Here is a 13419-nt window from a genome sequence, read left to right as displayed (position 1 = left end):
AGGAATCACAATATCAGAATTTTGATTAATATTACAAGCTGTCCTTGTCCTGATTAGCATTTTCCTCATGAGTAAACAGGTAAACAAAACTATAATTCACCACTGAGCTTCTTAACTGAGCTATGATAATCCCCAGTGAACAGGTCTCCTATGAGCCAAAAGAGAACAAAAAAAGAAAAAAGGATAAATTGGGTTAGCATGCAAAACATTGTGATATTGCTCATGTTGCCTAAAACACACACATGCGTACACACACCTACACCCCCACACACTCCTTCTTGGCAGACTTAAGAGCCAGAATCAGTGGCTGGTAAGTAGCAAAAGTGTTAGAATCTGAAAATCTGTGTTCTGTTCATTATTTCTAATCAGACTTATATCTGGTCAGTGCCTATATGGGCAACCTCCTGGGAATCCAATGTAAGCAATCTTATACTGTAAAAAAGGTTGATATAAATGTAAGGGGTTGGTTCCTAGAAGCTTTTATTTTTGCATAGGAAGAAAGAGGTGATCTCACTCAGTTCCCCTCCAGGCTACAGCTTCATTTTGCAAGCCTTTTCTCCATAGGTGTCCCACAATTCCTGGCATACCCTTTGTGTGGGTCAAACCTGACCTCTCTTATAGCACCAGTGAAAAAAGCTTCTTGATTCAATCCAATAAAAAAATAGCAGGATATTAAAAACCCAGCCCCATGAACCAGTCCTAAACTAGATTGAATTTGTGGATCACACAAGATTGAATGTGCTTGTGTTTTAAAACATAACAATCCCACCCCTACCCCCAATTTTAAATGTTCTCTCACAAAATAAAAACTGCTGGATTGTAATAACTGTGTTAGGTACTCCTTTCATTTTCTAGTGTTCATTCCCCACGCAACCCCCAACTTCCTGAAACTGTGTTATCAGAGATGCCGCTGAGATTTTGTTTAAAGCAAAATTGGAGGCTTCTTCCTTTTCAACCAAAACATCTGATACATTTAAAAGAAACTAAAATAGTGTGTCATTTTTAGAAACTTCAATAGAAGTTTCATTCTTAGATGTTAGACAGATATCCTCATTGCATTGAGGCACAGAAATAGTTCTAGTTATTGAGGTCTCTGCAGCTTCAGAGAAGGAACTGGTTGTGCTCTCTTGCTTTCCTACTCTTCCAGCTTTTGAGATATCACATATTAATCCCAAACCATGAATGTTATCTAATTCAATGGGATAGATGATGTGAAGTAAGAAGTCTTGTCAGGTGATGTAGCATTCTTTCAACTGATACCATTTACTTTTAGCGTCTCCCTCCACCTTGAGATGTCCTCATTTTTATCCCTCGTTCCTTCTCTTTCAGTTCTGAAATGGATTGAAATTTACTGGGTTGGTTCCAAAACCAAAACCTTTTTCTATTGGCTATACATGGGATCATGTGAACTTCATGGACAAGAGCCATGAGGGACAGAAAACTTAGTAAGCAGAAGTTTGAAAAAGCTGGCTGGTTCCAACTTATCCTATCTGAAGTAATGTGAGATAAGCCCATGCACATAAACAAATCTTCTTTTGCTTGAATGACCATACATGTGTGAAACAGGCCATATCCCAGTAATTTGTACTTACTGTCTTTCTTTTCCTTCTAACAGGGAACAAAATGCCCAACCAAACCACTCAAGCGGTTTTCCTCCTTCTGGGTTTCTCAGATATTCGGCAGCTGCAGATCTTACACTTTGTGGTTTTCCTTCTGATTTATTTAGCAACCATCATGGGAAATCTTGTCATCATCATATTAGTCATTCTTAACCGCCATCTTCATACACCCATGTATTTTTTCCTGATGAATTTATCTATTGCAGACATTGGCAATATATCAGTGAACATCCCCAAAGCCATGAGCAGTTCTCTCATGAATACTAGGCTGATTTCCTATTCAGAGTGTGTTTCTCAAGTCTTTTTTCTCATATTCTTTGCAATGACTGACTTGGTTCTATTGACCATTATGGCTTATGACCGATATGTTGCCATATGCAATCCACTGCGATATGAGATCAAGATGAACCTGGGAGCCTGTATCCAAATGGCAGCTGGTGCATGGGTCACTGGAGTTTTTTGTGCTGCATTACACAGTGGGGGCACCTTTTCCACCACTTTCTGCTCCAATGTCATCAACCAATTTTTCTGCGAAATACCACAACTACTCAAACTCTCCTGCAATGACAATTATACAATTGAATTTGGGGTCATTATATTTGCTGCATGGTTAGCTTTTGGCTGCTTTGTCTTCATCATTTTTTCTTATGTGCAGATCTTCACCAATGTGCTCAGAATCCCTTCTGGGCAGGGAAAGAAGAAAGCCCTCTCTACCTGCTTACCTCACCTCATTGTTGTCTCTTTGTTCATCTTTACGGGCACCCTGGCTTATTTGTGCCCAACAAACAGGACCCCAAATGATGTGGTTATGATGATTGCTGTTCTATATTCCATATTGCCACCCATGATGAATCCAGTGATTTATAGCATGCGAAACCAAGAAATTAGATCTGCACTGTGCAAGCATTTTGGATGGAGCTTATGTTCCAGTCAGCAAATGTCAATTGTCCTCTTTTAGTCATTCAGGTGTGTGCATCTTTGTAAGTTCTATACAAAGAACACTGGGTTAGTAGGGACCTACTTTTCTTCCAAGAACTAATGGTATACACATGCTTCTTTTTTCAGTCCAAGGTAACTTGGCTTTAAAATCATACTCTTTTTAATAAAAGGAACATGTTTAGGATTTTTAAATGTGGCCATTACATTTTCCTCTGAATCCTTGAGGTGTAAATGTTTTAAAGATGTATCTCAAATGATTTGGACTTTGGTCCTACAAAGTTTTACTAATAAGGATGTTAATCTTTTTCAAGGAAGCTTGCTCCCTACTAAGTGTGTCTAGCATAACAGCATTCATTGTAGTTCAATCTATTTGTATGGTGAGCCTTACATAATCTTCTCATGTATGATATACTTTATTATTGGGATGCTTTGAATGCTCACGTTGCACCACTTAAGATGTGAAAACCCCACAGCGACGTATAAGAGTGTTCCAAAGTAATCGGATGTTTGAGAATTTTAATCAATGTATTAATAAAATGTAAATATGGAAATAGATACACTTTTACCTTTTCTGCAGGTAAAAACACGCATGCAACATTGACTGAAAACTGCATTATTCTGTTTAGCAAGATGTCTGTGCCTTAGTTTGAATGGATACTGCAGATAATGATCACGTGCCGTGCAAAAATAGTTAAGATTATTTACTTATTTAATTCATTTAAACCCCACCATTCCCCCCAGGGCATCTTATGTAGTGCCTTTCTCCTTTTTACCCTCACAGCTCTGTGAGATAGGTCAGGCCAAGAGTGTGACTGGCCCAAGGCTTACCGGCAAGGTTCCTTGGCTGAATGGGTATTCAGCCCTGCTTCTCCCAAATCCTATATCAAGGGGGAAATCATGCATCTGATTTTATTTTATTTATTTATTTTATCAAATTTATACCCCACCCTCCCCACAAACGGGCTCAGGGTGGCTAACAACATACAATATACATTAGAAAACCATATACATTACAAAATCATATACATACCTTAAAAACCTATAAAAACAATACAAAAAACTGGTGCCGTAAACAATTCAGGCTATAATTGGTATCTAAAAACCAGAGGTAGAGCTAAGCATGCATATACACAAGAGAAAGTGGGATAGGGAATTTTGTAGTCAAATGTCTGAAACGTAATGCCAGCATGGGGAAATACAAAAATACCCACCAACTAAAATAAAGGGATGTTTTGCATCTGTTTATCTTCTGTTTTGAGCATCTTTAGCATTTGCAGGTCTAAACTGGCATAGCTACATCTACTTGTATATCATGCTGGGCCTCTTATAAGGCAGCCTCACTGGATGTGCTCTAGGGATGCAGGCGCACAAAGTTGGCTTTGAATTATACATTTATTCAGAATCATAAGCAGCAGTGGGCTATATATTTCTAAGTTGTCAATAAATGAAATGGGCCATCTCTCCCCATATAGTCCCAATGCACCAAAGATTAGAGTGGTCAAGAATTATCCATTTTATCTGTCACAGAGATTGCTATCTCAGCCTAGAAGCACATTCTCTAGGTGAATAGTCTACAACCTATTTGAAACTCTGGGCACTTTGGGAACCTTAAAGCAGGTTAGCAGGTGCCACAACAAAATGTCTGCCACAGGAAGTGCAGCTAAGCACATGTACACACACAAGAGGAAGAGGGGTGGGGAATATAAACAGAAAGAGGATAATATAACCAATGGAGGAAAGGAAGGATAAAACTGAGAGAGAGAGAGAGAGAGAGAGAGAGAGAGAGGAGGAGGAGGAGGAGGAGGAGAACATAGCCAATTACTGGTTTTGCTAGAGTTGCCAGGTCCCCTTACCCTCCTGGCAGTGGGTGGGGCTGACAATTTGCTGGTTTCTTCTCTTGAGAAAGTGACATTATTGTGCCTGTGAGGAACATGCCAGCTGCGCATTGGCCTGTGAGGTTTTTTGCCTCCCAGGCGTATTCTCCAAGTCCTTTCCCCTCACTGGTCAGGTGAATGGTGGTGGGGGGATGAGGTTGGGAGTGGGGGATCCTTCCGCCTACCAGGGGATTGGCAGCCCTAGGTTCTGCTTGAAATGACTCCAACTACTTTCCAGAAGTACATGAGGGTGCCTGAGAAAGCACCTGTGGGTGCCAAGGTACCCACTGTGTGTTAAATACAAGAAGAGCAACATTATGCTTATATACTGCCTCTCTGGGCAGATTAGTGCCACATTCAGAGTGCCAAACAAGTCATTGTTGTTATTATAACCATAAAACAGTTGGAGAGCTGGGGCTGAGAGGAATGGCTTATGTATGGCCACCTACTGAGCTTATGTCAGTAGCGGGAGTCGAACCAGCAGAGTGCTGATTCACCGTCCAGCCACTTAACCACTATGATACAGCAGATCTCCTCTATATCATCATTCCTTCATTGGTTGTTTAATTTCTTGTATGTTTAGCTTTGTAGCACTCACTGTTTTTCACTCCAGCTATAGAACAGAAAAAAAATATTGGACTTTGCACAATTTCATAAGCCATTAAAGTACTTGATCGATCAGAACCTTTACTGTCTGTTTGCAGGTATCTCTCCATAAATGCTAAATATGATATGAACTGCATAAATTATACTTTTGGAAACAAAACTAATTCAGCAACATTTTTATGCCCAAGTGCATATAAGGAGCAGACCAGTTTAATGATGCCCATTAGAGTATTTTTTTTAAAAAAACCCTAGGATGCCACTAGCTGTAGATTCTCTAACTCATATTCCCCTATATACCACCACTCATAATAAACAATCAGAAGCAGTTTGGGATGTTGTACCATTCGGTACCATATTTGTTTGTGATATTTTTGACATCAGAATTATTTGTTACAATTTATCAATGGATGTATTCTATTATGTTTGTGTGTGTGTGTTTGGTGTGTTATGTTGATGCATCATGAAGAATATGGATCATTTTCATAAAGACAATATTTGGTCAAACATGGGGAAATGAAAAGGATCAAGCAGAAACACAACAGTGAGGTGGGAAAGACACACAGTTCTAATGGAAAGTTAATGGCCAGAAATTTTCAGTATAGCGCTAACTAGACATGGCCACGAACCGTATTACGAACCAAAAAAACCCATGAACCACCTAATCGTCTGTTCGTGAACCAGCGGTTTGTGAGGCTCCATGGCCAATGTACCAGCATTCGTTGGAAGCCTGGTTCGTTGTGTTTGCCTGCAGTTCGTGAAGCCAGACATTCAGGCACCGTCAATCAATTCCCTTGGAAATGGAGCTGGGGGAATGCCTGAACTCTGTCTGCACTTCTTCTGTCACCCATGAAACCTGAGTCGAAGCACAGCTTACCTTGATCGGCAGGTCTTCCTTCCAACCATGGAGCTGCAAATTGGTTACATGGGAGAAGATACCCGGGGGGAGAGAGGGGGAAGGTGTTCTGTAGCTATGGGAACTTCAATCTCATCCCTGCAAACCCTGATAGGCAGTTCTGAAAGCCAACCCCTTGTACACTGGGCCAACGTCAACTGGTGGCTCTAATTGGATCAAGTGGGAGTTTCCTGGGGGCCTCGAATTGGAGAGGGTATAACTCCAAGATCCCTATCGCAATCTTGACCAAACTTGGTTGCTGGCTGGAGGAGAGCTTGCTAAACACTCCCTGTGAATATGGGCTCTCTAAGTGCAACGAGGGCCATTCCGACGTTCACGAACTGCGAACCGGTTCAGTAACGGGAAATGTTCATTACGGTTCGTTTGTTCGGGTTCATCGGTGGCACCAAACCACGAACCACAGGTTCGTTAATTTTTTTTGGTTTGTGCCCATGTCTAGTGCTAACCAGACTTTCATCCTTGTAAATTCATTGAAGCCAGTGAGTTTAGAGGAATACAACTCAGCACAGGATTGTGCTGTTAGGTCTGTTCTTATGTTCTCTCAGAAGGGGATAGCATTTCCACTTATTTTACTTTCTGCTGCAATCCAAAGAGACCTCCAAATCCTTGTTCTGGAGTTTAGCAGGTCTGCAATGAGAGCAAGAAATCAACATGAATAGCCATTCCCTCTGAAGAAAACCCATGTGCCATAAGTTTGGTTGGGTATAGGCCCATATTTTCTACCTTGGTTTTAGTTGAGATTTTGGTGAGTGTAAATGCTGATGTAATGCCATATGCTGGTTTCAGTGAATCTCCACTCTGAATGTTAACTTCTTTAAATTGTTTGTTTTTAGCTGCTGGTTACTTCTGACATTCTAAAGGAAGTGGTATGTCAAATTAATACAATTTTCCACAGTAAGGAAAACAAATCTGGCAAATGATACTTTTGACTTGTATGTGAAAAGTAGCTGCTGGTCATGAAATCAAGACATGCGTTTCTTTTACCGGATTATACCAGAGAAAATTATTCAGTGATTTGTGTGGATAGCAGTGATACATCACCCCTTTAACATATAGTAAAGTCCAAAGAATGCAGCAGGGAAGGTAAAGGAGAAGGCTAGAAATCGCAGGGGCTGAGGTTACGGGAGAACAAGGAAAAAGTGTCATGAAGTACAACCTGTCATGAAAAAGTGTCATGAAGTACAACCTGTCATGAAAAAGTGTCATGAAGTCACCGGTGTGGAGAGTAGTCTCAGGTGTGGATGTTGCTGTCAAGATTTATCATATTTCATGTACTCAGACACAGATAGACTGCACTAATCAAGTTACGTTGGTTACAAAAATAGAAGAAAGAATCCAGCAGAGGGAAAAGGGAATTCAGCATCACTTTGTAGTATGATGAGCTGAACTCTTGGGAGTAAGTTGCCAAGCACAGAATAGAGGTAGAATTCTCATTTATACAGCATCTGGATTTTGTTTAGACAGAAATTAGCAGTATACAGCGTATCAAGTTCCATAGCATTGGTGAAAATCTGGTGAAAGCATGTGTGAATTTAAGCATCTGGAGAAGACATTGAATGGAACACTATCAAGGTTCTTGTTCATTTTCTCATTGTATTGCGTTTAGTTGTGCTGATTTTTTTGCTCTGTCTAGCTGCTCCCAGAACTCTCTCCTAGCTTGATTGTTGTGTTAATAATGAATGCTGCTTATCTGTCTGACTATATGAACACCTAGAATGAATATTAGCAACTCAACTTTACAATCTGAGCATAAATTGAAACAGGAGATTCCAAGATGGAAAGTGGTAGAGAAGAAAACAACTATTTGAACAAGTACCTTCTCCCAGGTATTCAATAAGTTATAATATCAGATAATCAGTCTGTGTTTCTCTCTCTCTCTCTCTTTCTCTCTCTGTGTGTGCATAGAATTATTGCAGAATACTGTTAAAGTTACGCCGTTCCATCCGTCATAAACTTTTACTTAGCTATCTGAAAGTGTTGTACTGCACCTAAATCCTGATTGATAATTAAAGTTACTACACAGCCTGTAAGCAAAGATTAGCAGTGTGGATTAAATCAGGAAGGTATCCACTGGCCTTTCATCAGTTTCCATGCAATTTTCATTACACAACATTAATATATGTACAAGCTACAAAACCTCTGTGAGGTTTGGTATAGTTCCAGATCAAGTGGGCAGAATCTAAAAGTATGGAACGTATATGAGCTTAGGTGAGTCTAGGATGAATGATTTCATATGAGGAGATAGTGATTGAGGACAGCAGAGAAATCTTGATCCCTCTCCGTTTTGTCCCTGATGCAGAATGTCTCATTTTCAATGCAAGGCTTCTTGCAGACCGAGATGAGGAAATGGAAAAACAAGGCTAATTTTAAACTGATATCAGTAGAAGAAAGGAAGGTGGCGTGGTACAGCCTGCTCTCATCAGATCTCAGAAGCTAAGAAGGGCCAGTACTTGGATGGGTGATCACTAAGGAAGACTCTGCAAAGAAGAAGCTGGCAAACCACCTCTGCTTCTCTTTTGCCTTGAAAGCCCCTTGCTGGAGTCTCCATGAGTCAATTGGAAATTCAGCACACACACACACACGCACACACAGTAGAATAAAATGGTTGCTCTGATGTCTCCTACAGGCAGACTACAGCTGGATGCGGTGGCCATAATGCCCAATCTTACCACTACATCTGAGTTTCTGCTCATGGAATTCTCAGACATCCGAGAACTACAGATTTTACACTTCTTTTTGTTCCTCACAGTATACTTGATGGCAGTGACCGGCAATCTTCTTATCATCGTTGCTGTTGCCCTTGATCATCGCCTGCACACCCCCATGTACTTCTTCCTCTTGAACTTGGCCATTCTGGATCTTGGCTCAATTTCTGTCACGGTACCCAAAGCCATGGCCAATTCACTCATGAACAGCAGGTCCATTTCTTATTCTGCATGTGTAGCTCAAGTTTTCTTTTTCTTCTTTCTTGAAGGCTCAGATTTTGCCATCCTAACAATAATGGCACATGATCGGTATGTTGCAATCTGTAACCCGTTGCAATATGAGACAATTATGCACAGAGGAGCCTGCATTCAGATGGCAGTCAGCGCATGGATTACTGGGATACTCATTGGTGCATTGCACACAGGAGGAACTTTTGCCATCAGCTTCTGTTCCAATGTGGTCAATCAGTTCTTCTGTGAAGTTCCACAGATTCTAAAACTCTCCTGTTCTGACATGTATCTAGTTGAAGTTGGCATTATTTTGTTTCTCTCTTTCCTTGCACTAGGATGCTTCATCTTCATCATTGTCACCTACATGCAGATTTTTGGAACAGTGCTGAGAATTCCTTCTGTGCAAGGTCAGAAGAAGGCCCTCTCCACTTGCCTTCCCCACCTCACTGTGGTGTCTCTGCTTGTATTTACTGGTATCTTTGCCTATGTGAGACCTCGCAGTAACACATCATCTGAACTGAATGTGCTTTTTGCAATAATGTATGCTGTACTCCCTCCCTTGTTCAATCCATTCATCTATAGCATGAGAAACAAAGAAGTTAAGACTGCGTTTCTGAAGCTCTCCAATTTAGGGCATTTTTCTAAATTCCTTGCTAGCAAACCTTTTCTCAAAAATGGAGTTGAATAATTGTGCAGAGAATTGTTTTTATACCTCACATGTTGGATACAAGGATGATTTGGTTGTATTCTTTGAAGCTTACCAGAAGATGCTGAAAGAGGCAGAAGTGTTGAGTTTCCCCTTCTCCCTAGGATGCATCTGCGAAGATGACGATGTGATGGTGGATTAGGGGGGTTTCACGTGGAACCAAACCCATCCCAAATACATAACCGCAGTAAGGAAGAAAACATCAAAACCAATCCATCTGCTCATGGTTCCATTGGCGCATCTAGCTCTTTTGGAAGGTTTCTTGTGTTGGCAACAAGAAATCCTAAACCCGGTCTAATAATTCCATTTGTGACACAGATAGCTATCTTGCCCTTCTAGCACATTCCACATTGTTATTTCACATTTCCCTTGCAGTCCTCCAGGTCAGCCTCCAACTGGACTTTCTCCCCTACCAGCAAGGTGAGTGGCAGAAGGGGGCAGATGCTGGGAGCAGGGGATCCCCCACCCCCTCCAGGGAACCTGGCAGTCCTATGATGATCAAATCCTAGCTTATATTGATGACGGGATCTACTTCAACAGTTATGACTCTTTTAATCATGATCCATTTTCTGTTGTTGTTTCAGACTAGGATATGGTAGGCCTTGGTTCAAATCCCTCTTCTGCCATATAGCATATTCGATGGCTTTGGGCCAATCACTGTTTCTCAGCTTAGCCTACCTCACAGGGTTGTTGATGGGACGGAGTGGAGAAGAGAGAAAGAATGCAAACAACCTGGGCTCCCTGGAGCAAATGCAGGATAGAACTGTACTCAGCAATGTAATACCAATTAACAGTATTTTACTATTGTAAAATAAAACTTTACTCAATATATGTTTCCAACTTTTTAAGGGTGTATATATGCATAGTACTCTTTCAAACCCCAAATAAAGAAATCATATGAATTTACAGGACAAAGAGAGGGAACATGGCAAAAAGCCTATTGCTTGGTCTAACCCAATGTTCTGGACTGGAGAAGATTCCATCTTCTTTTCTCCAATAAGATCAATAAGATTCAAATAGGCTGAATGGAATGCCGAAGAGGGATCAAAACTGAGGGGAGTTTACCATCAACAACCAGAAGAGTGGGGTTTGGAGGGAAATAGGACAGCAGGTATCCTGGCTAGGCAGGGAGTGCAGCGTACGGTTTTAGACAGCCCGGGTTTGTATGCTGTTCTCAGTTAAAAACAGTGAATTATGAAAACTATCCAGTTATTATCTTTAAGTCTGAACTGCTGAAGGAACCAGCATGGTAACTATAATGTATTTCATGTAACGTTTTTAAATGTGTGTTTTATTTCTGCTTGCTTATGTGGAGTTTTTATAGTTGTTACTGTGCATTTAAATGCCTGCATCTGAGGAAAGAAAGGGGGGGCGGATGGGTGAGTGGAGTGTGCTCTGATCGGACAACAGCTGTACCCAAGGGGACAAAAGGAACTGTAGTTTTTAGTCAGTGCTGAGGGAAGAAGTTTGCAGTCATCCTTTGTATATCTCAGAGAGGTTATTCTGGCCAGATCAGGCCACCTGTGCGGATCCAGTACAATTTGTGTATTTATTCTGCCAAGCCCAATGAAACTGTAAGTGCCTGAGAGAGTCTGTATGTTTCTCAGAGAAAGGGTTCTAGCTAACAATCTTTCTACACAAGGCTACACAACACATCTGACACAAGGATGTTCAAGTGTAGGGAAATGCAAAGTTAGCCGGGAAGCATAGTTTAAAAAGACAGAGCCGGCAGAGATTGCTCCTAAGAGGGTTTGTTAATTTCATCTTTGCCTTCCCAAAGGCTCTGTCAATTTCACCTCTCTACATAAGGGTAGTTTAAAAAGACAGACCCTGCAGAGATTGCTCTGCAGAGCAAAGGGGTGGTAAAATTGACAGACCCTTTGGAGAGGAGCGATCTTTGCTGGCTGTCTTCTTTAAAACTACACTTCCGGGCTAACATTGCTCCTCCCTACACTAGAGTGTCCTTGTGTAAGATATTGTGTATAGAGTGACTCTAAGTCAGGAAGGCTATATGGAAGTCCTGAGAGCCTAATTCTAGGTCAGGCAAACTGTGTATGCTCCTGAGAGAGAAGCTATGCATATCTGAGAGATTATTCTTTCTGGGTCAGGCAAGCTGTGTGGGAAGGCCAGAGTGAAGCTATGTCTGTGTGTACGTGAAAAGAGTATATTCTGTTAGTGAAGACCTGTGTGAAAAATTACTTCATGCGACAGGGTCTGTGAAAATACCTTTAAGGAGTTATAATTTTATTTGAAACTGCCAAGTTTAAGATCTATTCTGAAAACAATATGTATATCAAAACTCTGCAACCATCACATTTATGTACCTATAAATAAATTCTACTTTTGTTTAAGAGAAAAAGATCCTTTTTTACCTCACAAACACCCTCGTGTGCTGACCCTTCTGTCAAACTACCATCTATAACGATGCATTCCTGTAGTTCTAGTTAAGCAGAAGAGATCTAAGGAGAAGCCTTTGGTGGCAGCAAAAACTTTTTCAGGAGGCAGCAATATATAGGTTATACAAACAAGATGTTCTTAAGGTATAAGCCTGAGTAAATTAAAGAACACCTGAAACTCTGTGTGAATGGAAATAAAGGGAGTGTTGATTGGGACCAGCGTCCTCCTGAGGTACAAGTTTAAGGTAATGTAAGGAGGTGCAAAGCCAAAGGTTTAAAAGACTAAAAGCTAAGCAAAGTATTACATGGTGGTACCAAAAATATGCAAAATGTTACAGTAACCACATGTATAGTGCACCTACCAAGTTTGGTAACTCCACCAGTTAGAGTGGGAAGGCATTATTTATAGGTCATACATAAATATATGCATTTTGTTATATGTCACTCCTATGTTATTTTCACTCCTAATAAAACACTTCACATTCTGTAAGATCTGGAGGAAAGGGTCTGGATTTGTAGTTGATATGCTCTCTGGGACAGGATTAAATAAATCTGTTTAAGTTTGAAAGAAACCACACTAAACATACAACTTTATCTGTTGATGAATGGCCAGCTGGGTGCTGCCCCTGATACCTTGGCCAGGATCTTGGAGGCTGTTACTGGATGGTTAAAGCAGAATTGACTGAAATGGAATCCTTCTAAGATGGAGGTCCCGCACCTGAGCTGCGGGTTGTTAGGTTCTGGGATCCAGCTCCCAGCCTTTGATGGGGCACCTGTGCCAGTGGTGAGATGCTTAGGTGTGGTCCTGGATGCTATGGAGGCCGAGATCACAGCAGTTGCCAGATTGGCATTTTTCCACCTCCACTGTTTGGCCACTTTCCCCCTACCTCTTGACTCATGACTTAGCTACAATGATCCATGTATTTGTCACCTTCAGATTGGAGTATTGTAACTCGCTTTATTCTGGGCGACCCCTGGGCCTGCTCCAGAAGTTACAGCTGATCCAGAATGCAGTGTCATGTGTTTTGACCGGGACTCCGTTCTAGTCACATATAACACCAGTATTGCTCCAGCTGCACTAGCTCCCAGTGGAATTCCAGATCAGGTTCAAGGCCTTGGTCTTAACCTTTAAATCCCTTAGCAGACTGGGACCAGCGTATCTATGGGAACGCCTCTCACCCTATGTTTTCCGGACGGTACTCAGATCAGTGAACAAAATCCCCAGTGAGGCTAATAGGATTCTGGATCAGGTTCAAGGCCATGGTCTTTAAAGCCCTTAGCTTTAAAGGTTGAACCTCTGTTCTGTTAACATTTAATAGCTGGCCATCTGACCCCATGGATTACTGTTTGGGTTGTGCCCATGTCTAGTACAAACCAGACTTTCATCCTTGTAAATTCATTGAAGCCAGTGGGTTTAGAAGAATACAACT

At 41.2% G+C, this 13419-nt stretch overlaps 2 protein-coding genes across 2 annotated transcripts; both read left to right on the top strand.

Annotated features, from left to right (window-relative positions):
- Window positions 1–1611: 1611 nt before the first annotated feature.
- On the top strand, window positions 1612–2577 carry LOC129340190 (olfactory receptor 14A16-like). The gene has a single exon (XM_054994814.1). The coding sequence runs from the start codon at window positions 1624–1626 to the stop codon at window positions 2575–2577; it is 954 nt and encodes a 317-aa protein (XP_054850789.1). The 5' UTR covers window positions 1612–1623.
- A 6017-nt stretch (window positions 2578–8594) lies between these two features.
- On the top strand, window positions 8595–9575 carry LOC129339399 (olfactory receptor 14A16-like). Its single transcript, XM_054993979.1, has one exon. The coding sequence runs from the start codon at window positions 8607–8609 to the stop codon at window positions 9573–9575; it is 969 nt and encodes a 322-aa protein (XP_054849954.1). The 5' UTR covers window positions 8595–8606.
- Window positions 9576–13419: the final 3844 nt, after the last annotated feature.

The sequence above is a fragment of the Eublepharis macularius genome, chromosome 12 (assembly GCF_028583425.1).
Source record: "Eublepharis macularius isolate TG4126 chromosome 12, MPM_Emac_v1.0, whole genome shotgun sequence".
NCBI lineage: Eukaryota > Metazoa > Chordata > Lepidosauria > Squamata > Eublepharidae > Eublepharis > Eublepharis macularius.
The sequence above is the reverse complement of the archived record's forward strand: the minus strand, read 5'-3'. Positions and strand labels throughout refer to the sequence as shown.